A 24,376-nucleotide genomic window follows, 5' to 3' on the forward strand; every position below is an offset into this window, starting at 1 on the left:
AAAGTCTGCTCACGTTGGCGCGCTGATTATCCATTAACCCGCTGCGAGCTCCCTTTCCTGGGGGCGGCGGCTTCGGCAGCTCTGCAATAAGAGCCGGCAGCAGGGCTGGCTGCCTCCCCCCCCCCCCTTCCTACCCCCCCTCCTTATCAGCAATTCAGATTTCATGCAAATCTGCGGGCTTTCTTACAGGGGCAAAGCAGAGGACCGAGCGCTTCTCGCCGGCCGCGGCTTCGGGGGAGAGATATCTCCTCCTCCTCCTCTTCCTCCTCCTCCTCCTCCTCCTCCTCTTGGGATTTTCTTCCTTCTCCCCTCCCTCTCTTTCTCTCCTCCTTTTCACCTCCCCGAACAAAAGTAGCCCTTCTCCCTGCGCCAGCCCTGCCCGCCGCCGGGTCCGCTTTGTCTCCCCGCTCCGGGGCTGGGGGCCGGGGCCATGGCGGGGGGAACGGTGGGAGCCCCGGCTTTACTGGCTTTACTGGGATTGCTGGGGCTGGGCGGCGGCGGAGAGGGGACGTGCCCGGAGCGGGAGCTGGAGCGGCGGGAGGAGGAGGCCAACGTGGTGCTGACGGGCACGGTGGAGGAGATCATGAACGTGGACCCCGTCCACCACACCTACTCCTGCAAGGTGAGGGCTGGGGGTAGGGGAAAGGAAGGGGGGGGGGGAAAACTTTGAGCCCCCGACCGGGCTCCTCCTCGGACGGGCTCATGTGGTTTTTGTTGTACGCGCTGGAGCTTTGGTGTGTAATTAATGTATTTTTAGACTGCGGAGTCTCTCCTCGCCAGAGCTCCCGCCAGCAGCTGTTTTCCAGGGGAATTCTCTCAAGGTTGCTTTTTATGGGCATTTCCCTCCTTTCCATCGAGCGGAGATGGCTCCCCAACTTTCTGCCCTGGCAGGGTTTGGGCTGCTGGGGGAGGTGGTCGCACCCGCTTGCTGGCTCTGCTCCTGGCTCCCCGTTTACTTCAGCAGCATCTTGAGTTCCTCTGGCTCAAGCTATTGTTTAACTACGAATCTGGCCTGTGGCTATGGTTTTTGGGTTATTTTTCCCCTCCCCCCCTTAAGCTGAGAGACGGTGAAGTACTGAGCAACCTGAAATACCGTCCACCTGGTTGTCAGAAAACGTACTGCCTGGCTTAACCCTTTCCCGGGGCAGGAATCTCGCTTGCGAGGACATGCTGCTACGTTGCCGTGTCCTCTTCTTTTCCCCCATCCCCTCTTCTTCTTTTTTCCCCCATCCCCTCTTCTTCTTTTTTTCCCCCCCATCCCCTCTTCTTCTTTTTTTCCCCCCCATCCCCTCTTCTTCTTTTTTTCCCCCCCATCCCCTCTTCTTCTTTTTTTCCCCCATCCCCTCTTCTTCTTTTTTTCCCCCATCCCCTCTTCTTCTTTTTTTCCCCCATCCCCTCTTCTTCTTTTTTTCCCCCATCCCCTCTTCTTCTTTTTTTCCCCCATCCCCTCTTCTTCTTTTTTTCCCCCATCCCCTCTTCTTCTTTTTTTCCCCCATCCCCTCTTCTTCTTTTTCCCCCCCATCCCCTCTTCTTCTTTTTCCCCCCCATCCCCTCTTCTTCTTTTTCCCCCCCATCCCCTCTTCTTCTTTTTCCCCCCCATCCCCTCTTCTTCTTTTTCCCCCCCATCCCCTCTTCTTCTTTTTCCCCCCCATCCCCTCTTCTTCTTTTTCCCCCCCATCCCCTCTTCTTCTTTTTCCCCCCCATCCCCTCTTCTTCTTTTTCCCCCCCATCCCCTCTTCTTCTTTTTCCCCCCCATCCCCTCTTCTTCTTTTTCCCCCCATGCTTCAGAACTGCTGCGGTTCCTGCCTGTGGTTAGTGCTGAGCGGGGCCCGGGGTGATGCGTTGGTGGGAGAGGTCTGCGGGCGCACGGGAAGGTGAACTTCATCCCGTGGCCTCCGTTCTGGAGCGTCTCGCAGCCCGGTAAAGTAGTTGGAACAGCTTCTGTCTGCCCAGCTGGTGCCCGCTGCTTCCCGCTTGCTCCCATGGCTCTGCCCCTTGCGATACCGCATGGTGCAATCTGTACCCTGCTCTCGTGAATTAGATCACAGACCCTCCAGGCTGGTGCGGAGACCGTATGTTTGCGAAGTGTCTGGCACATCCTGGGTGCTACGTGGAAAACTGATCAGCTGCTGCCAGCAGCCGGTGTCCTGCGGCAGCTTGGGGCGCATATGGCTGGGATGCGGGCCACCTGATGCTGGGACAGGGGTTGCCGTGGACATAGGCGGGAGGTGAGGCTAGCGATGGGGCAGAAATGCTCGTCGTGATGGGGCAGAAATGCTCGTCGTGATGGGGCAGAAATGCTCATCGCAGGAACGGGTCCTTTTTCTCTTGCTGTGGACACGCAGCGAGGTGTCTGGCTAGCGTAAAATCCAGGCTTCATCTTGCTGCGTCGGAGTAAGACTCTGGGCCAGGAAAACAGTTTTGCCTGGGCTTCTGTGATGGTAAACCTGCTTGCTCAGCAGCTCTGCCTTTGGAAGGGTGCGATCAAGTCCGAGTGGCTAGGGAGCAACGTGTGGGGAGGATCGTGGTCTGCGGGTGGTGGCTTGGTTTGAAACGCAGTTTGCATTGCTCGGCTTGGGAAGAGAGTCCCTGGCCCGACTTTCCCTGAGCTATCCCAAGCAAACGCTGTGGAGAAGGCTTGTGGGATTTTGCTTCTGCCGATTACCAGTGTCATAACAGCACCCCAAGGCCAGAACCTGCCCCCAGGATGCCTTTCCAGTCCTGGAGTCCTGTAAGAGAAAGTGAAAGGAGAAGAAGCTTCTCTCCTGCCCTGGATGGAAGTGCCCATCCCATTGCACCCCCAATTTGCTTTTCCAGTCCTGGAGTACTGGAAAAGAAAGCAAAAGGAGAAAAACCTTCTCTCCTGCTCTGGATGGAAGTGCCCATCCCATTGCACCCCCAGGATGCCTTTCCAGTCCCGGAGTCCTGTAAGAGAAAGTGAAAGGAGAAAAAGCTTCTCCTGCCCTGGATGGAAGTGCCCATCCCGTCGCATTGTGGCAGTGCTGCTGGCTCTCCCGGTCACGCTGTGACATTTAGCAATTTTCTTAAAACAGTAGTTCTTCGATCCCTCTGCCTACACATCAGTCTTTTTCTTAATGTAATTTTTTTATGGTAAGTTCATAGCGTGTTTGCAGGGAAAAAGCTGTGAAATGGGACTTGGGGTGGCTTAAGGACCTGAAAGCAGATAAATCTCTCCTAACTGTGACTTGGCAGGGTGGAATGCTCATGACTTGTAAATGCGTGGCCTGGCAGCAGCTGCTGGCCCATTTCACTCCAAGATCTCTCAAAGTACCGAAATTGCTGTGGGTTCTGCTGATGCTGGGTTGCAGGCTTAGACAGACTTGCGGTTTGGTTTTTTATCAAGGTTCCAGAAGGGCAGTTTGGGTGTTAAACCTGACCGTGGGCTCCTGCAGCCCTTCACACCCACCCTTGGTGCCCTGTGGAGCCCAGGTGCAGAAGGGATCTCGCTGGTGAGGAAACAAATGTCCGCTTCCTCACTGTGATACTGCAGTAACTGTTCCCTAGGCCCTGGGGTTACCTCCAAATACCACCGTTATCTCTTGTCAGGCTCTCAGTTATCTGAAGAGGAAAGGCGAGGGCCAAGTGTGGGGTGGGAGTTCCCTAGAGCCCACACCCGAAATAGTGGTGTTACTGGTGCTGGGTGGTCTGCGGGAGCAGGCGGTGGTGTATTGTTCTTCCCATTTAAACTCTAAACCCTCCCAGCTGAAGCCTTTGAGAGATGAAGATAAGCACATTACAACTCAGAAGAAATGTGAAGTTAATGTTAGATAAACACCCTGAAATAGCTACCAGCCATTCATCTGCTGCTGGAGGAGATGGGTAGTGAGGGAGAGCAGGCTGACAGAGTCTGAAAGGGGCTGGTGTGAGCCGGGGCCCTGGGCTTGCTCCTGACTGCAGTCCTGGGTCTGCTCTTCCCAAGCTTGCGGTGCTGCTCTTCATCCTATTTACAGCCCGTGTGTTGGCATCGTCCCTTCCTGCCTCTGAGTCCTCTGGTGTCCCTTATTCGGGTCTGACCTGACATTTATGAAGGGAGCTCCTATTTATAGGGCATACAGGTTCTATATGTGCTATAGGAAGTGTTGAAAAGGATGTGGATCCTGTTCCAAACAATGGAGCCCCTATTTTGGGGGGTGATGGTGGCCTCCAGCCAGGGCTGGGTGTGGAAGTTGCTGGGGGAGGTGGGTTCGCTGCTCGGCTGGCTTCTGCCGGGGAAAGGCACAGAGAGTGACGAGCAGGGGGAGAGGGACGGCGTGCGGTCAGGAGGGATGATTTGGCAGAGCTGCGTGTGAAGCTGCAAGCAGAGCTGATGCCAGCCCCTACCCGTCATCTTGAAGAGCTGCCGAAATCTAGTGGTGACCCTTTTTACTGCTGTCCAGAGTGACGGCTCTCCTCTGGGAGACCGTGCCCTGACTTCTCATCTTGCTTTCCAAGACCAAGGGTGGCATTTCTCAAAGCATCCTCCTGGCAGGCCGTCGCGAGCACTGCACGTGCCTCTATAGGTGGTCCCATTCCCTGCTGCAGGATGGACCCCCGTGGCATATTGGAAAATCCTTTTGCTTTCTGGTTTCGTCCCACACTTAAAATACACCTTTGCAAGGATCTGCTTAAATAAAGTCTTCCCTGTTCTTACTCTGCCTCCCTGTAGCTGCCAGGAGTCTTGTAAAACAGCCTTAATCCAGTGTTTTATGTGCTCGTTGGCGAAAGAGTGAGTGAGTCTGCTATAGGGAAGGGACCTCTTGGAACTAGGTTCCAGCCTGATGTTTTCTTTCTCTCTCCCTTTTCTTCCCCAATCCTTGATGTAGCCGGTGAGTCAGCAGTGACAAAGTCTTAATTGTGCTTGATGATGAATGGGATGCCCTACAGGTAATTGCTTGGTCTTTGGTGCCTTCACATCCATTCATTATGGAGGATAAGGGTGGGGAGAAAGCTGGTGGACTCTGATGTTGCTTGTGAATGCTGTGGCCTGGCTGTGAGGTGTATGACTAGAACAGCCGTGCTAATTAACTCAAATTACCATCTGCTCCAGAGGAGTGGGTGTGCTGTAGCCTTTCTTCCCCTTTAGACCTAGCTGTGAAAATGCCCGGCTGCCACCTTTCAGCACAAGCCTCAGGCTGTGCTCTCTGCCTGCCTCAAGTATATTATTTTATTTTTTTTGTCTCCTTTGTGTTCCTGGGTTTTTGCCCTGCTTGCTTGCGCACCTCACCAGCTCGCAGCCAGCGCCTGCCCTGCGGGCTGCAGCCGAGGGAAGGGGAGGTGGGGCTGGTGGGGCTTCGGGGAAGGTGTCTGAACTTGACTGTGGGCAGAAGCACAACCGCAGGGAGCTGCTGCGAAATGCTGGAGGAACAGCTGGGTCCTGGCTGGGGAAGCGAGAGGCTCGTGCTGAAAGCTGTGCTCCGTAGCACCCAGGCTCCTCGGCTCGACCGAGGTGATGCTGTGTTTGGAGGTGGCCCTGGACTGGCTCTTTCAAGGGGGCTGGTGGACCCGGACTGGCTCTTTCAAGGGGGCTGGTGGACCCAGACTGGCTCTTTCAAGGGGGCTGGTGGACCCAGACTGGCTCTTTCAAGGGGGCTGGTGGACCCAGACTGGCTCTTTCAAGGGGGCTGGTGGACCCAGACTGGCTCTTTCAAGGATGCCGGTGGCATGTGGTGGAGCAGATGTCTCTGTGTCAACACTGGGATTCCTGCAAGATCGGAAGGGAGGAAAGCTGCCTGTCGCAGCTACCGTTCCTTGCCATCTGAAGCTCCCTCTGTTTGCTGGTTGACTGCCATCTCTCTCAAGAAAAGAGCTCGTGCTGGCGGGGCTGTGTACAACCGAGCAGGTGGCTTTTCAAGCAGGCTCCTTCTCGGGCTGAAGCAGGCTCTGCACGAATGGCTCTGAAGGCGTTGCTTTCTCAGCCCTTCTTCTCACCCCTGCCCAGCAGCTTGGACTTGGACCGTGCGGGGAAGGATGGTAGCCCCCGTGTTAATTATTGCTTGTCCTTGGGTTGCTGTGGCACTGCTTAGCGCTGGCCCAAGGGGAGCTTGACTCCCTTCGTGCTGGAAGACAGATGAGTGCGAGAGCACGTGGGTGCAACATCTCTAGCTAACCTCTCCGCGTCTGGGGACAGCGAAGGCGTGCACAGCTTCCAAAGAGGAGCTGTCACGGCGGTGCTTACACCTGGGATGGTTTTTGATCTCGGGTATGCAGGAGGACAGGGCTTACCTCAGTAATCACAGAATGGTAGAGGTTGGCAGGGACCTCTGTGGGTCATCTAGTCCAACCCCCTGCCGAAGCAGGGTCACCTACAGCAGGCTGCAGAGGACCTTGTCCAGGTGGGTCTTGAATATCTCCAGAGAAGGAGACTCCACAGCCTCCCTGGGCAGCCTGTTCCAGGGCTCCGTCACCTGCTGTTTGGACCACAGGAGCGGCTGGGTGGGAGCTGGCACCCACCGAGGCCAGAGTCCTTCTCCAAAGCGGGCAAATATTACACCTTTGGGAGAAGCTGTGAGAAGTAGGAGGATCTGAGAATAAAATACACTCCTAAACTTTGTTCTGAACCTTCAGTTGCACCTGTAGAGTACAGCAACACTAACTTCATTCCCTTTTTCTGCTTGACAGGTGAATTTGGTGCTGAGCAGGAGGGTCTCGCCCCAGCCTGCGTGCTGCTGTGGTGGTGGGAATGGCCCTGTTCCCTTGCCCTGGCCCTCTAGCTCTTAGTCTTGGCAGGGACAGTGTGTGGGAGTTCGGCTTGAGATCGTTGTGGACCTTGAAGCCTCTTGATCAGCAATGAGAGAGTGCTGAGCTGACACCCCTGAAATTCTGGAGCTTTATTTTTTATTTTATTTTAAATTACACGATTGATTAAAGGTCATGAGACTTGCGTTCTCCCTAGCCCCCAATGTCTTTTTACCCTCTTATTTGAGCTTTGCAGTGTCAGATCTTTGTGTCTTCTGTGGTCACTGAGCAATGGGATGGAGGTATTTGGCAAAGAGCATGAGTCTCTCTCTGGATGGTCTCAAAGAAGCTCGTACGGGAACGCAGTGCGCTTGAAGGGCCGTGCAGGGCAGAGGCCGGTGGCTGCAGCTGCAGATAACTGAAAAATGGATCATTCTAGAGTGGGATGTCTGCTCTGTGCCTTCCTCCTCAGCTGTAACAAGTCTCCCTGCCGCAACCCTTATGTCAAGCACAGGAGCTGCAGGGCAAACAGTTGATTGCCTCCCGGCCAGCCACGGTGTCCCCCAAGCTCAGGAGAGACCCGTGTCCCCACAAGCATGGCAGCACCCTTTCTGTGCCCCTCATGTTCCCTTCGGAATTGGACTCCTAAAGTACATAGGTGCGTGCCTGTTTGAGAGAGGGGCTCAAGAACCCCCTTATCTCCGAGCCACCACCTCCCCGACTGCTGTGGTGCTTGGCACCGTGTGCTGAAGGGCTCTTTGGGCGGTGGAGACAGCTGGAGAATGCCGGTGCCTGGGCACTCAGGCTGCCGAAGGAGGGGAGATGCTGGCGGAGAGCACGATAAAGCGCGCTCGGAGCGTGCTGGGCCGGGGATGCCTGCGGTCACGGCAATACCCAGGCACTGCAGCCGCCCTTGCTCCAAGCTGAAACCTCAGGCAGCTTCTCCGATGAGCTGTTCCTGTTGCATGGACCTTGCCAGCTCGGCTCTGTGCCAGCTTTCCCCTGCATTAGGCTTGCAGCAGGATTTGTGACAGGTCAGGAGTGGATGGGGACCGTGTCCCCAGCGTCCCATGCGTGCTAAAGATGCGTTTCAGGGCTGCTGCTTCCCTCCTGTGCGGGTGTTTGCTTTTGGGCAGCCCGCTGCGGAGAGCGTGGCACCGGGGAGAGGTTGGCTGGCAGTTCTGGGCAGATCTCGCCTTTTTTGGGCAGGGGGATGAGCCAGCAGGGAGGTCCAGGGAGACTGCTCTGGAACAGCGCGGGGGGGAGAGCCGGACTGACTCTTGCGGCCAGGACTGCTTTTTGTTCCTGAAGTTCGGATGAGTAAAGGGAAATGGGAAACAGCCAAATCCTCCATGTGTTTTAGCAAATCCGCTAAGGCAAAGGTTTTCTTCAGTCGTTTATAGGAACATAACATTCCACGTAGAAATATCAAAGGCAACTTATCTGCTCTGCCTTTCGTCTTCCCAGGGTCCCAGTGCCTTGTCAGAGCCAGAAGACTCCCTTCCTTCCCTCACCCGACCCACCTGCCGCCTCCTGCCCCTGTGTTAAGGCTCCCGTGCCCTTCTTCAGAGCCTTCCCCGTGGATGGACAGGGCTCTCCTTTGCTGTGTAGCCTTCCCTGGCAGGGGGCTTCCAGCCATTTAAAGTTCCTCTGGGAGTTTTTCCCATTCAGAAGTGTTTTCTTCTCACTTGACCGCTGAGATTTTGTTGCCAGTCAGGATATCTCTGGGAGAACCGTACCAGCTGGAGTCTGTCGCCTTGAACGATGCTGCCTGGGAGTGAGGGGGGGGTTCCTCTGCCAAGGCTGGGGCTCAAATCTGGTCCCTGACCCCATGGCCTCTGCCTGCAGATGGTCAGCTCATAGCTCCTGTGCATGGGAAGGGTCAGCGGCAACTGAGTTGGATCGCGCTTCTGTCTCATCTGGGGGTGGATCTCCTGCTATGAATTTGAATTCTTGATTAGTAATGGGCTGGACTGGGTTGGTTCTGAATTATTTTTTTTATGAATTATTTTCCTGGTTGAGTCTCTGCCAGCTGCCCCTGGCTAAGTGCAGTGTCCCTTGTCGGAGAGCAGCGTTCCCTGCAGTAGCCAGTCGTGTGGCAACTGAAATGGCTGTTGTGGGCATAAAGGTTTGAGCTGTATCAGAGCGAAAAGGTTGACTAAGCTCATCCTCTGTCTTACTGGTCGTGTCCAGCAGAAGCAAAACAGCAGCAGTGGCTTCTCCTTCTGCCAGGGAAGCTCTTGAGCAGCCTTGCTGGTCGGAGTTGAGCTGTGCTGCTGCCGGGGTCTGCTCACCCCTTCTCCCACCCCACCTCTGCCTGGCCGCTTGTGCTCTGCCATCCCGTGGGAGCCCACCACCTCTCGGGATGGGGAAGGCGAGCCCTTCCCGGGGTTGGTGATGAGAGGAGAGGAAGGAGGGGGCTGTTTTGGTTTTGGGGGCATCTGGGGAGGTGAGTCAGGGCAGCTCGTGGTGGGGTTTGGCACGGGGCAACTCTTCATCAGGCTCTTTGAGCCTCCAACAGCAGCGACTGGGCTTTGGCTGGGTCTGGAGCCCGCTACCACGGGAGGAGAGGTGGGAAGGGAAGGCAGATCCTGGGTGTCGACACCAAAGGTGGTGCGTCCCATGCAAGGAGGAGATGTGTGCAAGAGGATGGGGGTCTCTGTCGCTTGCTGGAGAGCCGGCGTGGCTGAGGGGCCCCTTGCAACGCGAGGCCTCGTCCCCCTTTGCTCCCCACGGGGCTGTGTGTGGGGAAGGGGCCAGGAGGGCCAAGTACCTGGGCTGGGGAGTTGGGTGCAGCCTTGGTGGGAAGAGGAGTACGTGCTTTAGTCTTCGTCGCCCACGCGTTTTGTGCTTTTAGAGGGTTAGCTAATGAAATTAGCTCTGCTGGAAGGCTTTGCCGGGCTGGACCACTCCTGTGCATCTCGTGACAACGTGATAAAAGTTGAGCAGCCAGGAGAGCTGATTGTTTGTAGCTGTGAAATGGTCTCACGTGCTCTTTCTCCCTCTCGTCCAAGGTGAGAGTCTGGCGTTATCTGAAGGGCAAAGACATCGTCACTCACGAGATCCTGTTGGATGGTGGGAACAAGGTGGTTATCGGCGGCTTCGGGGACCCGTTAATCTGCGACAACCAAGTCTCAACTGGAGACACGCGGATTTTCTTCGTCAACCCTGCCCCGCAGTACATGTGGCCGGCCCACCGCAACGAGCTGATGCTGAACTCCAGCCTCATGCGGATAACGCTGCGCAACTTGGAGGAGGTGGAGCACTGCGTGGAAGGTGAGGCTGGACCGTGGGCGCTGGGCTCTGCCCCGGTGCTCCGAGCGCTTGGTGGCCGAGCCCTGGCTCTGTTGGCTCTTAGCAGCTTGTAAATGATTGATTGGCAAAGCCTGCTGATGATGAGGCGGATCAATCCTGCTGCTCTGCGTGTGTCTGGGGTAGAGTCGCGCTGCTCTGTGGACTCGCTTATCACGGGGACGGTGCCAGGCATTGACCTTGTTGTCAGAGGCAGTGGTTGCATCGAAGGTACAGCCAAGCAAAGTTATTCTGTTATTTTTTTGCTCCGGGTTTGGTGCAGGTTCTCATTTCCCTCTGCAATGAGTCTGATGTGGTTGGGAGCATCCCCAATGCAAGTCCTGTCCTACCACAGGTGTGTGGCAGGCACTTACCGGGGCATTTAGACTCCTCACACCTGAATCAGATTTTCCTGTAGGTTTAAAGCTAATAAGTTGATGGGTTAATCCTGTGGTGAAGGCCTGTCCTTCCTGGTAGTCAGCCCAAGCTTCCTCTGTCTCGGAGCCTCCTCGCTTGCTAAGTCAGCTTTGCAGACTCCTGTGAGGATCCAAGAAGCCATCCGAGTTCTGCTTGAGGGTGAAGCTTGCTTCTCCGAGGTATGACTAAGTCAGAACCAAGCTGAGCAGCTAAGTGATTTTGGGGGGGATGAGTTGTGCTTCTGTTTTGTTGTGGTGAAGCCCTGTATCCCTCGCACGTTAATCTCTCTGGAGCCTTTGTGTCTGCTCCCAAAAGAGGTCAGATGAGGAGGTTTATAGGGTTGTGTCGTGCTCGTGGGGTGCATGTGGAGCACATTGATGCTCAGCACAGTGACTGTGGGCTGACTTGTAGCTGTCTGTGGGACAACGTGAGGAGTGCGGACATGCCCCGTGCCAAAGAGGGTGGTTGAGTTACTGGTGCTGCTGTGGGGGTAACAACATGGCTGTTGGGAAGAGCTGAGGGGCAGTCAGCTCAAATGTGCTCTTTAATAGGGCCTTAGACCTCCAGCTGTGGAGATGTGCCTCTATGGAGAGCAGATCTGGAGAGAACTGATCTTTCTGCTACTTGTTACCCAACCACCTTGAAAACATATTTCTGTAATAACCCATTTGCTGGCTTCTCTCCTCCTGCTTTATGCTTGTCCTGTGTTCCAACAAGAGCTCCGGGCTCGTGGGGGAATGTGGTGCCCCAAAAGCCCTTTGCTGGGGTCTGAGTATGTCCTGAGAGCAGATGAGTAAACAAGGGAAGGAATGCAGGAATTCTGCACAGACAACAAATAAACATGCGGATTGGCTCCCTCCTCGCCCTCGGCCGTGCAGAGGAGAGGCCATAACCCCTTTTTCCAGCTGTGAACGCTGACAGGGGTAAATGACCGAATTCTGGGTCTGGGAGGCTGGGAGAGAGCTAGTTCAGCGAAGCAGCTCACGAGAGCACCCATCTCGAGTGGCTTTTGTAAGAGGGAGGGACGCTGGAGGTTTTCTGCCTGTGTGTATGTATTCCATGTTGTACTTAAAAGGTGTCAGTCCTGCTCCTTCCTTGCTCCTAGAGGAGAGGAAGGGAGGAGAAAGAAGAGTGTGTGTGTGTGTGTGTGGTTTTCAGAAACCTGAGCAAACATTTGGAAAAATTCTGTCGTCGCCTAGCTCGCTGTGTTCTTTGGCACGCTCCTTTTGTGCACACTGGGTGAGAGCTGGGGTGGCTGAGCTGGGTGGTTCCTGTTTGTGGTGAAGGATGTTGTCCCTCAAGGCCCCTGGGAGATGACGAGAGATCTAGTTTTCCTCCTAATGCTATAGATTCAATGTAGAATTTCGCTGGGACCCATTCCTGCTTTTGCCTTTAGTGGGAGAAGATTCAAAGCTGTGTTGGGTTGGTGTGAGGCTCGTTACAGCCCCCGGTGTCTCAGGGCTGGCTGCGTGGGATGAACTGGGCTGGGACATGTCCTAGCCAGGGACAGCTTTTCTTGGGGAGGGCCGGGGTGGTGATGGGACTGTCGTTCCCGGTGTGCCATACCCTGCAGCTGTACCGGTGTCCTGGTCCCACGTGGGGAGAGGCGTGAAGTGCCTGTGTGCGCCAGGCTGTAGGTGGATGTGTCTGCCTCAGCGTGCCCTCTGATGCAGTACCGTAGGAAGGAGTTGCTTGGGGTTGCTCCCATGCTGTTGTCCAAGGGCACTGAAGGTGCCAAAGCTGCACCAGTCTGAACTCTCTCTCCCTCCTGTGTGCTTAAATTGCAGGTCTGTCCAGTTATAGACAGGTTTATCTTTCCTCCCTGCTATGTTAACTGTTCCTGATGCTGGGTAGCAGATGATTCTCCCTGGCCTCCTGTCTTCTACCTGTCTAGCGATAGGACGAGAGGCAATGGCCTCAAGTTGCATCAGGGGAGGTTTAGATTGGATATTAGGAAAAATGTCTTTACTGAAAGAGTGGTCAGGCATTGGAACAGGCTGCCCAGGGAGGTGGTGGAGTCCCCATCCCTGGAGGTGTTTAAAAAACGTGTAGAAGTGGCACTTCGGGATATGGTTTGGTAGGCATGGTGTTGTTGGGCATGGTGTTGTTGGGCAGATGGTTGGACTTGATGATTTTGGAGGTCTTTTCCCAACCTATGATTCTCTGATTCTCTGAAGATCGTTTGCTGAATAGCTTGGTTCCTTTAATTAGGTCCCTCTTGGTTCCTTTAATTAGGCCTCTCTTCCTGATGGCTCACCAGGATGCTGTTGGCAAGCAGAGGTGGGGTCAGCAGGCTGTTGTGGGGAGAGTGGCGACCGGAGAGGGCTGGCAGACAGCCTACAGACAGCTCACTGTGTGTGATGGACCTGACTTCTCCAGACTGGTGGAGACCTGCCCAGACTGTGTCGCTGGGAAATGACAGAAAGAAGGCAACCTTGAATTGCTGATATCTCAGGTTGGTCAAAAAGTGTTACCCTGGGGAGGTGCAGCAATTCTTATTTTGGTGTCTGGCTGCCTTAGCAGCTGTTTCACTTGCCTTGATAAACCCACCTTTCTTGTCGTATCCAGTGGACTCGCTTTTCTTCTTCCCACATCTTGGCAGCCTGGTTGTGGTGTGAGTATCCCACATGCTAGGTGCTAGCAGGCTTGCTGTGGAGAGCATGGAACAAATTGACCCCCAAAACCTCGATTTCCCTTGAGTCCTACCCAACGCTCAGGCCTCTCCTGAGGTCTGTGAAAGTCCCTTTCAGCTCGCCCAGTGCAGCTACCCTGCTGTCTTCTTCAAGGCCATGCAAAACCCGCCAAGAGAACCTGCTCCTGCTACCCTGAGAACCATTTCAGAGCGCCGAGCCTCAGAATTTAGCTCCAGGACTTGTTTCCCGTCAGCTCCCCACAGGAGGGTTCAAAGCAAAGCTGCCCAGAACACTGCTCTTTGCTGCACTTTTGAGTTTAAAAACAAATCTTTGAGTGCTTTTGCAGAAAGAATTGGAGGAATGGTGGCAGCTGAGTGGAAAAACATGAATGTTTTGAGTATCTTCGTCTCCTGTTGCTCCAGCTTGGAAAAATCTTAGACATCAATATATTTCTTGTCTTAAAAGGGGAGTTCAAACCAGGGCACCTCTGTGAAACAGCTCAGGTTAGAGTAAAACCAGAGTGTTTTGATTATACTTAATTGTAGTAAAAATGCTTTGACCAGCTGTAGTCAAAGTGCAAGACTTAGCTGAGCTCTGCAAACTGGCTCAGCACTGAGGGTGCCTGAAGGGCAGTTTTTTGGTGATGAATGGCAGAGGAGCAGCTCTGGACCTTGTGCGGGAGGCTGGGACGCAGGCTTGGATGGTTCCAAGGCTTGGATCCCTTGGGTGAAGGAGGATCTTTGCTCCGGTGCCTCTGTGGGCGAACGTGTGGCAAGGGAGCCGGCACTGGAAGTGGGCTTCCTCTTGTTCTTCAGAACATCTGGATGAGGCTTCTTGGGGAAAGGATGAGCCTGCTGAGCCACAGCCTCGCTGTTTTTGTGCCTTGAACGCTGGTGTGCATGGAGAGGGCTGGTGTTGGAGCTTCCCAAGGCACACCACCAGCCCACTCCGTGCGAGGTGCAGTGCTTTCCTCTCCTTGCTCTCCCCTGATGACACTGTCAGGCACGCTCTTCTGCAGTTCAACAGCTGTCTAAGCCCCGAGAGACCTTTCCCCTGCGTGTGTGTGTCTCGTATTTCACTTTGATCGCAACTGCGCTTGAAGAAAATCAAGATTTTTGTGTATGGCGTGGGAGGGGCTGTGTGTTGGCTCCGTACTGCGCCGTCTGGGTGGAAGGAAGTTCAGTTAAACCTTTGTTAGGCCTTGGTTAATGAGAACCCAGAGCTCCTTTGAAATAATGCCTTGCTGGTGGCATGATTCGCATTAACGCTGGTGCAGTTGCCCCAGCCAAGTCTGCTTTGCTGGCTTTGGAGGTGTGCACGGACTTTGAACCTCCTGGGAAAAGCCACGTCCGTTGGCTTTACGTGTACAGTCCATAGTGAAAGCTGGTAGCACTGGGAACAGTCAGCATGCGCTGTTGTGACAGAGGGTTCCTGCCGGTGGCTTGAGACCCTCATCCCAGAAGAGCATGTCCATATCTTCAAGAAACTCTTGCTGTGCTTTAACTAGGGCAGTGCCACCTCAGCTTCTTGGGTACCATGGAAAACAGGGCCCGTGAACCAAGTCGGTGTGGTGTGAAGGCTTTAGATAAGCATGGATCTGCCTGTCTTGGGGGTGCTCTGCCTCCCGGGTGGGAATGGCTCCAGCAGTGGGAGCAAGGCTGAGGACTGACCCTCTATGTGTGCACGTAGCAGCTGTCCCAAACCCGTGCTGGACTTCCCAGGCTGCTGAGCGTGGTCATGGCCATTGCTGCACTGGTCCTTGCTCGGTGGCTTCTCTGCAGCCTCCTCCAGCCCCGGTACAGCCGTGGGGCTGGGACTGCTCGCTCGGGGTGGGCAGCGAGGCGGGTGCGTGTGCTGCTGGCACGGTCACCTTTGGGTGCTGCGTGTCACCCCACCGAGGAGATGGAAGGGGCTGATGTGGTGTCTCGTGGTGCAGGCCTTGGAAATGCTTTTCCATATGGATGCCTGTGATCAAGCTAGCTGCCCTGGCTTGTGTTCAACACGGAGTGCTGCAGATGCTCCCTGCCTTTAAAGATGCCACTTAGCTCTTATTGAAATTCTGGTTCTAGCCGGTCCAGAACTCTCCTCTGGCTTTTCATCTCTCTGGCAATCCTATCTGTTACTGCCGTGGAAGAATTGCATCCAGTCCTGCAGCCTCAGTCCTCCCGTGTTTTTACCCAGGGAGATAATTTGGGGTGTTTTTGGGTGAATCCTGCCCACCCTTGGGGCCTCGTGTCTTCTCAGAGGGGGATCCTGGGCACTGTGGGCTGCAGCCAAGGCACGGGTCGAGGGCTCGGTGCGTGCCAGCCCACTGAGATCGGCCTGGGGTGCCTGGAGGGGTGCGGGAACAGCCAGGGATGAGGCAGCTCTGCCGTCCTGGCTCAGCTATCGAGGGTGACCTCCTCTCTAATGGAAGCCTTGAGCTTCCTCCGCTTTGCTGTGCACTGGGGGGGCTTTCTGGTTGACGTGGGAGCAGGACCGCTTTGAAAGCATCCCCCTTGAAGTTACACTGTCCTATTGCGTCTTGTCTTCTGCCTGTTCACTTTTATTCTGTCCTCTCTTTCTCTTTAGCTCTCTGCCTCCATAGAGCTGAGACGTTTTGTTCCTGTAAAGCAGCCTGTGCAAAATTTCCTTTTCAGGGTCCTTACAGAGACTGTAAGGCACGCACAGTGGGCTCCTCTCAGCAAGGAAATTGCTGGCACGGGTTTGTGGTAGGTGACTTGGGCTGTGGTCGCTTCCCATGCTCTGGTCTCTCTGCAGCCCTTCTCCACCGCTGCAGCTATTTCTTTTTCAGCCATCCCTGGCATTTCATTGTGCTTCGACAGGAGAGGGAGGGGGCTGGGAGAGGGTTGGTGTGTGGGTTTCTTCTTCAAGAAGGGTGTTTTTTTCCTTCCCTCCTCTTCTTGGCTCTGTTTTGAATTGAAGATAATGAGAACAGCATCAACACCTCGGTCTTGGGAGGGTGAGAGTGTAAAATGTAGTAAACTGAGAGGGCGAATGCAGCACCGGGCAATCCTGGGAGCCCTGTCCTACGTCCGTGGGCTGGGGCAACTCATCTGGCTCCTGGGGCTGGAGCAGCTTCCTTCTCGGGTTTGCTGCATCAGACTGGCACGGGGGACAGCAGGGATGTCCTCGTGGGTGAGGCGATGGAGCCGGGTGCTGGGGCTGATGCTGCAGAAGCCAGCTGCTAGCGTGGGGGGCCCTGAGCGTGGGCCAGGCGTGAGGGTCTGTTTCCTCTCCGCCTTGTGTGGTAGTAATGCAAAACATCCCATGGGTTTATAGCGGTAGCGAAGAGAGTCGATTTGCTTAGCAAATTCCTATGGAATTTTAAGCTGGTGTGGGAGGCTACTGGTCTGGGAAGGCTCCTTTGGCCCCACTTCCCACTCTGGCGCATCCCGCCGCGTTTCTCTGCGGGATCGGCGAGGGCTGCTTGGTCAGCAGCACGGACAGCAGATCTCTTGGCTGCGCAGTTGCGACAAGTGCTGGACCCCGGCCATGTGCTCTTGGGTTCTGCTTTTCCTTTGTTTGCTCCTCTGCTAACTTGGAGGGGGACCGTGGCTCGCTGTGCTGCAGAGGGGAGCTGCTGCTGCGGGCTCTGCGCGTCCTTCTGCCGTGTCAGCTGCTGGGTACTGATCGGGGCTGGTACCTCACCTCCTGCCTGGTGGGAGTGCCCAGGGAAGCAGCATCCTCCCTGTTTCATCCTTTTTTTTGTACAGATGTGGTGTAAAGAGAAGGATGGAGAAGGGAAGGGACGTGGGAGTGGGAAAGATACTGTGAGTTCCCACAGGGGACCGGTCTGAAACATTTCCGTGTCCCGCTCTCGGTCCCCGCAGCCTCCTTTCCCGCTGCGGGATGCTTGCACAGCATCAGCCGTGCTCCGGGGACATGGCCAGAGCTGTGTTGCAGTGCTGCCAGGCAGGGGGTTGCTGCAGGGAGCTCCTTCGTGGGCACGTGAAGCCTTCGTGGGCACGTGAAGCCTTCGGTGGAGGTGCTGGGGGCTGCGTCCCCGAGAGGAAACCCCGCTGCGGGGTGGTGGGGAGTGGGTGTGAGTGGGGCGATGCTTTCTCCTTGGCAGGCGTTGCTGCTCCTATTGACAGGGCTGGCTCTGAACCTCTCCTCTGAGCATCTCCTACACCGAATGCCTGCAGATTTGGGACTCTGGCATCTCCTTCATCCTCTTTGCATCCCTTGGCTTCGCAGAGCTGTTTTTCTGACTCCTTGATAACCTGTTGCAAGGCAGGAGTCGGGTGCAGCTTCCCTATTTCTGCCTCCCCCTGTTCCCGTGCTGCAACCACTGTGTAAAATGGGGAGCTGCATGCATCCCTCCTTCCTCCAGTGGGATGAGAAGCTGGGAGCCTGTGCTACACCTGGACCCACGCTGCTTTAGCTCATGTGCTGGAGGTCAGCCCTGCTGATGCCGCGGGGCCAGGCTTTGCAGACAGCCTGTGCTGCGTGAGCCTTTACCCACCGACCGCTGCTGTTGGTCACGGTGTCACCAGGCTACAGATCTGTAACTTTAACAAAAGGTGTTGCCGTGCTGTGACTGCTGCTGTCCGAACCTTCCCTGTCTCTTCACACAGCATCCAACAAGGGAGGGAGCAGTCAGCCCTGTCACACCGCGTGTGCTCCAAGTGTAAATTAAATGTACAGGCGTGGCTGCCTGCAGAACGCAGCCAGACAGTCACATGCATCAATCTAGGTTGTTTTCATGCTGTAACCAATTTGCAGTCACCTAGGACTGAGTGGCTCTGCCTTCCTGGCAGGGGCAGAACTCAACTCTTGATTTTCTCTATGTAAATTGCCAGCTCCTGCTGCTCGCAGCGAACGATGCTCTCCCTTTGCCCAAGGCTCGTGCTGCTTGGCCCGGACTCGCTCCGGCTGAGAGCTGCGGCGTGTGGGTGCACGGGTCAGCCCAGGTATCCGCAGAAGCTCTCCCGGTGGAAAGGATGCCAGGGAAATGTCTCCGTCTCCAACCCAAGCCTGGGAGCTGGGTCTGCTGGTGGGGAGGACAGAAGGGACCTGCCCCAGCCTTCAGGCCATCTGGAGCCAGGGTGGTGGGCAGCACTGGGCCCACCACCCTTTGCCATGAGTCCCAGGAGCTCAGCCTGTCAGAGCTGCCAGGCGCCTGCCGGAACTGCCGGCACCCGCCCGGGCTTGTTCCGTGCTAATCCTTCCCTGGAGTGGGACTTTGGTCTGTTTATCTTATTAAACACTCTGCAAAGATTCTGCATTCCTTCGGGATGACTTCCAGGAGCAGGAGAGCTCTTTAATATGCTGCATGGCCAGGGTGGGGACAGGGTGGCCCCGTGCCCCGGGACTGGATGGATAGCCTCCTCTGCCCGGTGGGCTCTGGGCTGGAGGAGGGGAACGGTGCTCTGCAGGCTGCTCCTTCCTTACAGAAGCCATTCTAGCGGTGCCTTTTTCCTTGGAACCTGCTTCTCTTCCTGCATTTCCAGCTCCCTGGAATCACTTTCTTTGATTAGCGAAGGAAATGGGACTCTAGTGCTTTCAATAATTCATACCCAATTTGGCTAATTTCAGTCTGGCTGCAGCACAGACTACAAAGTGAATCAGAACGTGTGGGGTTTCAAACCACTTCGTATTTTGCCTCTAATTTTTACTCCCCTGGCTCTTCCTGCGTCCAGCAGCCACATCAGTCCCTGTTAATCTGACTGAACCTTGGCAGGCTGCGCAGCGTGGCTGGGTGTGGGCAGGGGCACAGCCTGGGATCGCTCCTGGTCCTCCCTCAAGCCCACGTGAATTGCCGGTCTTGCTAAGCTTGCTCTCTCCCACCCAACGTCTCACCTGCTTTCTCTGTTTGCTTGGTTGCTTTACGAATGACCTCCACCACCTTTGCAGCTGAGACCTCAAGCTGACCGATGCTTCCACGTGAGCTCTTGTGCCTCAGTGAGGTCCCAGCCCTGTTAATTCCCCTTGCCTCCTTAGGTCCATGTCGCAGCTTTGCCCGAGAGCTGCTTGCTCTGGCCGGTGGGCGTGCTGCCTGTTTGCGCTGTCGTGCGTTGACGCACAGCCGCCTTGACCCGTCCCGGAGGCAGTGCCAGGCAGCAGAGATCTTGATCGCACAGAAGCCAGCTGGTAAAAGGTCTTTTGCAACAGAACTGCAGTGCTGTGTCCAGTTCTGGGCTCCACACTTCAAGAAAGATGAGGAGCTACTGGAGAGTGTCCAGCGGAGGGCTACGAGGATGATGAGGGGACTGGAGCATCTCTCCTGCGAGGAGAGGCTGAGGGAGCTGGGCTTGTTCAGCCTGGAGAAGAGAAGGCTGAGAGGGGACCTTAGAAATGCTTATAAATATCTGCAGGGTGGGAGTCAGGAGGATGGGGCCAGACTCTGTTCAGTGGTGCCCAGTGACAGGACAAGGGGCAACGGGCACAAACTGAAGCAGAGGAAGTTCCAGCTGAACATGAGGAAGAACTTCTTCCCTCTGAGGGTGACGGAGCCCTGGCCCAGGCTGCCCAGGGAGGCTGTGGAGTCTCCTTCTCTGGAGATATTCCAGCCCCGCCTGGCCGCGGTGCTGTGCAGGCTGCTGTGGGTGACCCTGCTTCGGCAGGGGGCTGGGCTGGAGGATCCCCAGAGGTCCCTTCCAAACCCCACCATTCTGTGATTCTGTGAACAAAGCATGCTGTGAAGGTGTCTGTTACCTCTGTCCTTAAGCAGCTGGTGGGGTGGGAACCGTGGCTGGTGTTTGCCTGGCACGCTGCAGAAGGGAGTCCGTGTGTGTCATTTGTAGAGTAACCAGACAGTGGTTTTTCTCCTCAAGCTGAGGCCATGTGGATTTAGCTGGATTTCTTGGATTTAGTGGATTTCTGCCCTGACAGAGGACTGGCACTGCTGCTCACTGCTTAGAGACTCGTGGTGCTTTTTCAGAGCTTTGCTCGTAGCCCCACCTCTGTAGCTTGCTTATTCCAATATCTCGTTTTGGGCTGGCTTTTTGGGAGAAGGAAAGCAGGTTAACATGGCTCTGCTGCCCCTCTCCAGATTTGGAAGACAAACCTTAACATCTTCCATGACTGCTTCTTCCTATCCCATTCCCCCCCCCCCGCATACTGGTGGATGTTGGAAAAGAACTGCACGCTCCCAGAGGATGTTGTGTCATCTTGATGGGCTGTAAGTGCATCTTCTGTCTAATATTAGACCACTGTGCTCTCTGTGTCTTGCAGGGATGCTAATTAGCTTAAGTGAACTGGAGGACTGGCTGTGCCTCAGCATCTTTGATTTGTGGGTAGTATTCAATTAAAACAAGGAGAACAGAAAAAAGGCTGAGGGAGCTTTTGCTGATCTCCGCGCTTCGAAGTGCGTGGCCTTGCTTTGGGTGTCTGGTCCGCAGTTCTGTGTCTCAGGTGAGCAGGGCCAGACCAGCATGGAGACCGGCTCGCAGCCATCTTCAGGCACTGGGTTGGAACTGGTCTCATCCAGACTGCTCCTCCTGGGGAGAGAGGCAAGCGCCGAGGCTTAGGTTTTGCTGGAGAACAGAGTGAAGCAGCTATGTCTCCTTTAAGGGATTTAAAGCAATTTGCCCGTGTTAACAAGCCATTTAACTCCCCTAGGTGCTGCCTGCATTTCTGCAGGCTGAGACAGGTATGGTAGGTAAGCAGCAAGATGGTCCCAGTTTGCCCAGCAAGCCTGTGACCGAGCAGGGAATGGGACTTGGTGGGCTGCTCCCGGCTGCCAGCAGCGAGGGGGAAAGCTCAGGAGAACTGTGATTGCCCACCTGCATCTGGACTCTGGGTGGATGCGGCAGACGCCTGGCGCTGCAGCCAGAATACCGGAGCTTTGCAGATGGAGAGCTGGGCTGCTGGCGCCTGAAATCTCTGCAGATGTTCCAGACCCGCCTGGACAAGGTCCTGTGCAGCCTACTGTAGGTGACCCTGCTTCGGCAGGAGGGTTGGACTGGGTGACCCACAGAGGTCCCTGCCAACCCTGACCATTCTGTGAAGTGCGAGGAGAGCCGATGGCGGGGGAGATCTCCCTTGAGGGGCAGTCTGGGATCCTCGCTGGCGTAGCGCGGAGTTGCTGTGCTCTCCTCCCTGGTGTTTGCGGATTCCCTGGGACTATCCCTGATGTGGCACTTCCCTGGATGCCCTGGCAATGGAGACGTGCTTGGAGTTTCCTCCTGCCAGCTTTTCCTTCAGCTCACGACGCCTCATCAGCCTGTTCCTGACTCCATCTACGGCGGCAGGGGTGCAGGGCTGCTGCGAGCGCTGAGCGTGCGTGCGTGGGGCTGAGATGCTCTGCCAGACGTGCTCTTGGACCTTACACGTTGGCTTGTTCTTTTCTCTGCCTGTGTAAAATCCTAGCAACTCTGCTGGCCTGGAGGAGCAACCAGATAGAAGAGGCATTGAAATTTGACTTCCTCGGCTCTTTAGCTAAAGAGAAGCACGGCTAGAGCTAGTTCCCGACTTCCTTGCAGCATAAATGCCACCGATGCAATTTATCTGTTCCTCTGAAGCGGAGCTGCAGACTGGAAGGACGGCTTGTGCTGCAGAACTCAAAGGCCAGGAGGGATGCTCGGAGGTGATTTGTAACCACTCACCCCTGTTGTGTGCATGCTGGGTGGTGTTGACCAGAAGCCCCCATTTAAGGCTAAATTTGTGTTCTGAAAACTAGGCTTGGAACTTCTTCCCAGCCTCTTGTGCTGTGGCAATGTTTCAGAATCACAGAATGTCAGGGGTTGGAAGGGACCTCTGTGGGTCACCCAGCCCAACCCCCTGCCCAAGCAGGGTCACCCACAGCAGGCTGCACAGCACCTTGTCCAGGCGGGGCTGGAATATCTCCAGAGAAGGAGACTCCACAGCCTCCCTGGGCAGCCTGGGCCAGGGCTCCATCACCCTCAGAGGGAAGAAGTTCTTCCTCATGTTCAGCTGGAGCTTCCTCTGCTTCGGTTTGTGCCTGTTGCCCCTTGTCCTGTCGCTGGGCACCACTGGAAAGAGTCTGGCCCCATCCTCCTGACCCCCACCCTGCAGATATTTAGAGGCATTTATTAGGTCCCCTCTCAGTCTTCTCTTCTCCAGGCTGAACAAGCCCAGCTCCCTCAGCCTTTCCTTGTAGGAGAGATGCTCCAGTCCCCTCACCATCCTCGTAGCCCTGCGCTGGACTCTCTCCAGCAGCTCCTCATCTTTCTGGAACTGGGGAGCCCAGAACTAGACACAGCACTGCAGATGGGATGTTTGCTGCAGGTGGGGGGTTGTAGCCAAAGCCTTGAGCCTGCCTGGGTGCACGTTAACTCCTGCGGGAACAGAAGCTGCTCAGCTTTGGTAACCAAAGGGTTGAGTAAGCTGTGTCCTTCCAGCACTTCTGAACCCCCAAAGTGCAGAAGAGAAGTCACTGGAGGGTGGGGGGAGAGCAAGATCAACCAGTACATCGCTTGCCAGCTCCAATTCAACTGCCAGATTGTGATTGTCTTGGCCCTGAAGCTATTCTCCTTGGCCAAGAAGCGCTGTATCTCGCTTTGTTTCTGGGAAAAAAACCAATACTCTGGGGCCTGAGGTTAGTTCAGGCCTTCAAGTACTTCTGTAAAATCAAGGAATAACTGCGTTGTGAAGGAAGTCTCAGCCCCAAAGAAGTGGCGGTGAGGGTGTAGAAGTGATCCGAATGAGTCCTCTGAGTGCGTAAGGCAAGCTGGATCCTGACTTCCCACCTTGGGCAGGGCAGCCCCAGATTCCTGGTCCGTGTGGCTCGGGAAGCAGCTGGCAGTGGTGGGTTATGGACAGAGAATCAAATTGGCCAGGTGAAGCTGTAAGGTGTGTTTCCACCTCTGCTCGCTGTTAATGTGGTGAGACTCCGGGTTCCTGGGGAAGGCAAAAAATCATCTGAGCGTGGGAAGAAAGGAGAGGAGTGGAAAAAGAGGTTAGAGGATGTTCTGGGGGTGGATTTGGACTCCTGCGTAGGGTTTCTCTGTCCAGAGGCTATTTCCATGTCCCTCTGTGCAGCCAGCCCGGGAGAGAGAGGTGCTTCCCTGGGCTTGGCCGGGCTCTGCGTGCCGGCGGTACCGGCCCTTCGCCTTGCGCCTTTCTGCCGATAAACCTTAATCTGCTCTGGCGGTGACGGGCAGCAGCCGGGCAGGCAGCCAGGGACGGCATTCCAGGCATAGCTCAGCCAGGTAGGCTGGCAGGAGAAGCCCTGCTCGATGGGATCTGCAGAGCGAGGTGTTGGAGGAGCAGCGTGCCCGCAGGAGGGGGACGGCGTGGGGAGCACGGCGTTCCCAGCATCGCTGCGGCGATGGCCCGGCAGACGTGGTGGCAGTGACCTGAAGAAGAGAAGGCTGCGAGGGGACCTTATCAATGCTTACAAATATCTGCAGGGTGGGTGTCAGGAGGATGGGGCCAGACTCTTTTCAGTGGTGCCCAGCGACAGGACAAGGGGCTATGGGCACAAACTGAAGCAGAGGAAGTTCCAGCTGAACATGAGGAAGAACTTCTTCCCTCTGAGGGTGACGGAGCCCTGGCCCAGGCTGCCCAGGGAGGCTGTGGAGTCTCCTTCTCTGGAGATATTCCAGACCCACCTGGACAAGGTCCTCTACAACCTACTGCAGGTGACCCTGCTTCGGCAGGAGGGTTGGACTAGATGACCCACAGAAGTCCCTTCCAACCCCTACCATTCTGTGATTCTGTGATTCTATGACCGGCCTGGGGTGCAGGCAGAGCTGGCATCCTTACCCGGTGATGGTTTCATCTCTCCAGGTCCTTGTGCTGCCTTTCTCTTGGTGGCTGTCCTGGTAGAAGAGGACACATGCTGATTTTTAGATGCTAGTACAGCGATTGCTGGGGAGAACCCGGCGCCTGGCGTTATGCAGCAGACCAGAACGGTCCTCGCTCTGAATTCGGGACCAATCCTGTACCTCCTGGATGGCTGCATTAGAGATGGACAAGCGGTGGGAGAGGAGCTGGAGCAGGCTGGCTGTGCAGCCCTGCTTGGCTGTGCTGTGGGATGCTGCAGCAAGTGCCTGGGGAGTGGGGAGCCTGCTCCTCCCTGCGTGCCTTCCCAGCGGGAAGCTTCCCAGGCTCCTTCACTGTCCTGTTTTATAGAATTGGGATCCTCTTCAGTGCTTGCAGTGGCATTTGATCGTGGTGGCCTAGGAGCATGTTTCCTCTACTGGAGGTGCAGGGTTGTACTGTGGCTCCATCTCTTCCGCAGTTATATTTTGCTGTGGGATTCATTCTGGCTGATCCTTTTTCTGCCACTTACTTCTCATTCTGTTGGTACCCAAAAACTTCACTGATGATCAGATCCATCAAGGCTATGGGGTCAGAACTGAGTTCCACTTCCTTAGTTAATTATCCAAGCTAATCCTTTTGGCTTGGGATTGGTGAGAGCTTGGCCTGGGGTGGGCTGTAGCTTCTCT

At 55.5% G+C, this 24,376-nt stretch overlaps 1 protein-coding gene across 5 annotated transcripts in view; it reads left to right on the top strand.

Annotated features, from left to right (window-relative positions):
- The first annotated feature begins 347 nt into the window (after window positions 1-347).
- AGRN (agrin) overlaps window positions 348-24,376 on the top strand; it is a 138,358-nt gene continuing 114,329 nt past the window's right edge. For all 5 annotated transcript variants that reach the window (XM_075437162.1, XM_075437163.1, XM_075437164.1 and 2 more), the window contains exons 1-2: window positions 348-622; window positions 9,690-9,951. In XM_075437162.1, the coding sequence (XP_075293277.1) occupies window positions 431-622; window positions 9,690-9,951 (454 nt within the window). In that variant the 5' untranslated portion in view covers window positions 348-430. The remainder of the gene's footprint in view (window positions 623-9,689; window positions 9,952-24,376) is intronic.

The sequence above is a fragment of the Opisthocomus hoazin genome, chromosome 16 (genome assembly GCF_030867145.1).
Source record: "Opisthocomus hoazin isolate bOpiHoa1 chromosome 16, bOpiHoa1.hap1, whole genome shotgun sequence".
Classification (NCBI taxonomy): Eukaryota; Metazoa; Chordata; class Aves; order Opisthocomiformes; family Opisthocomidae; genus Opisthocomus; species Opisthocomus hoazin.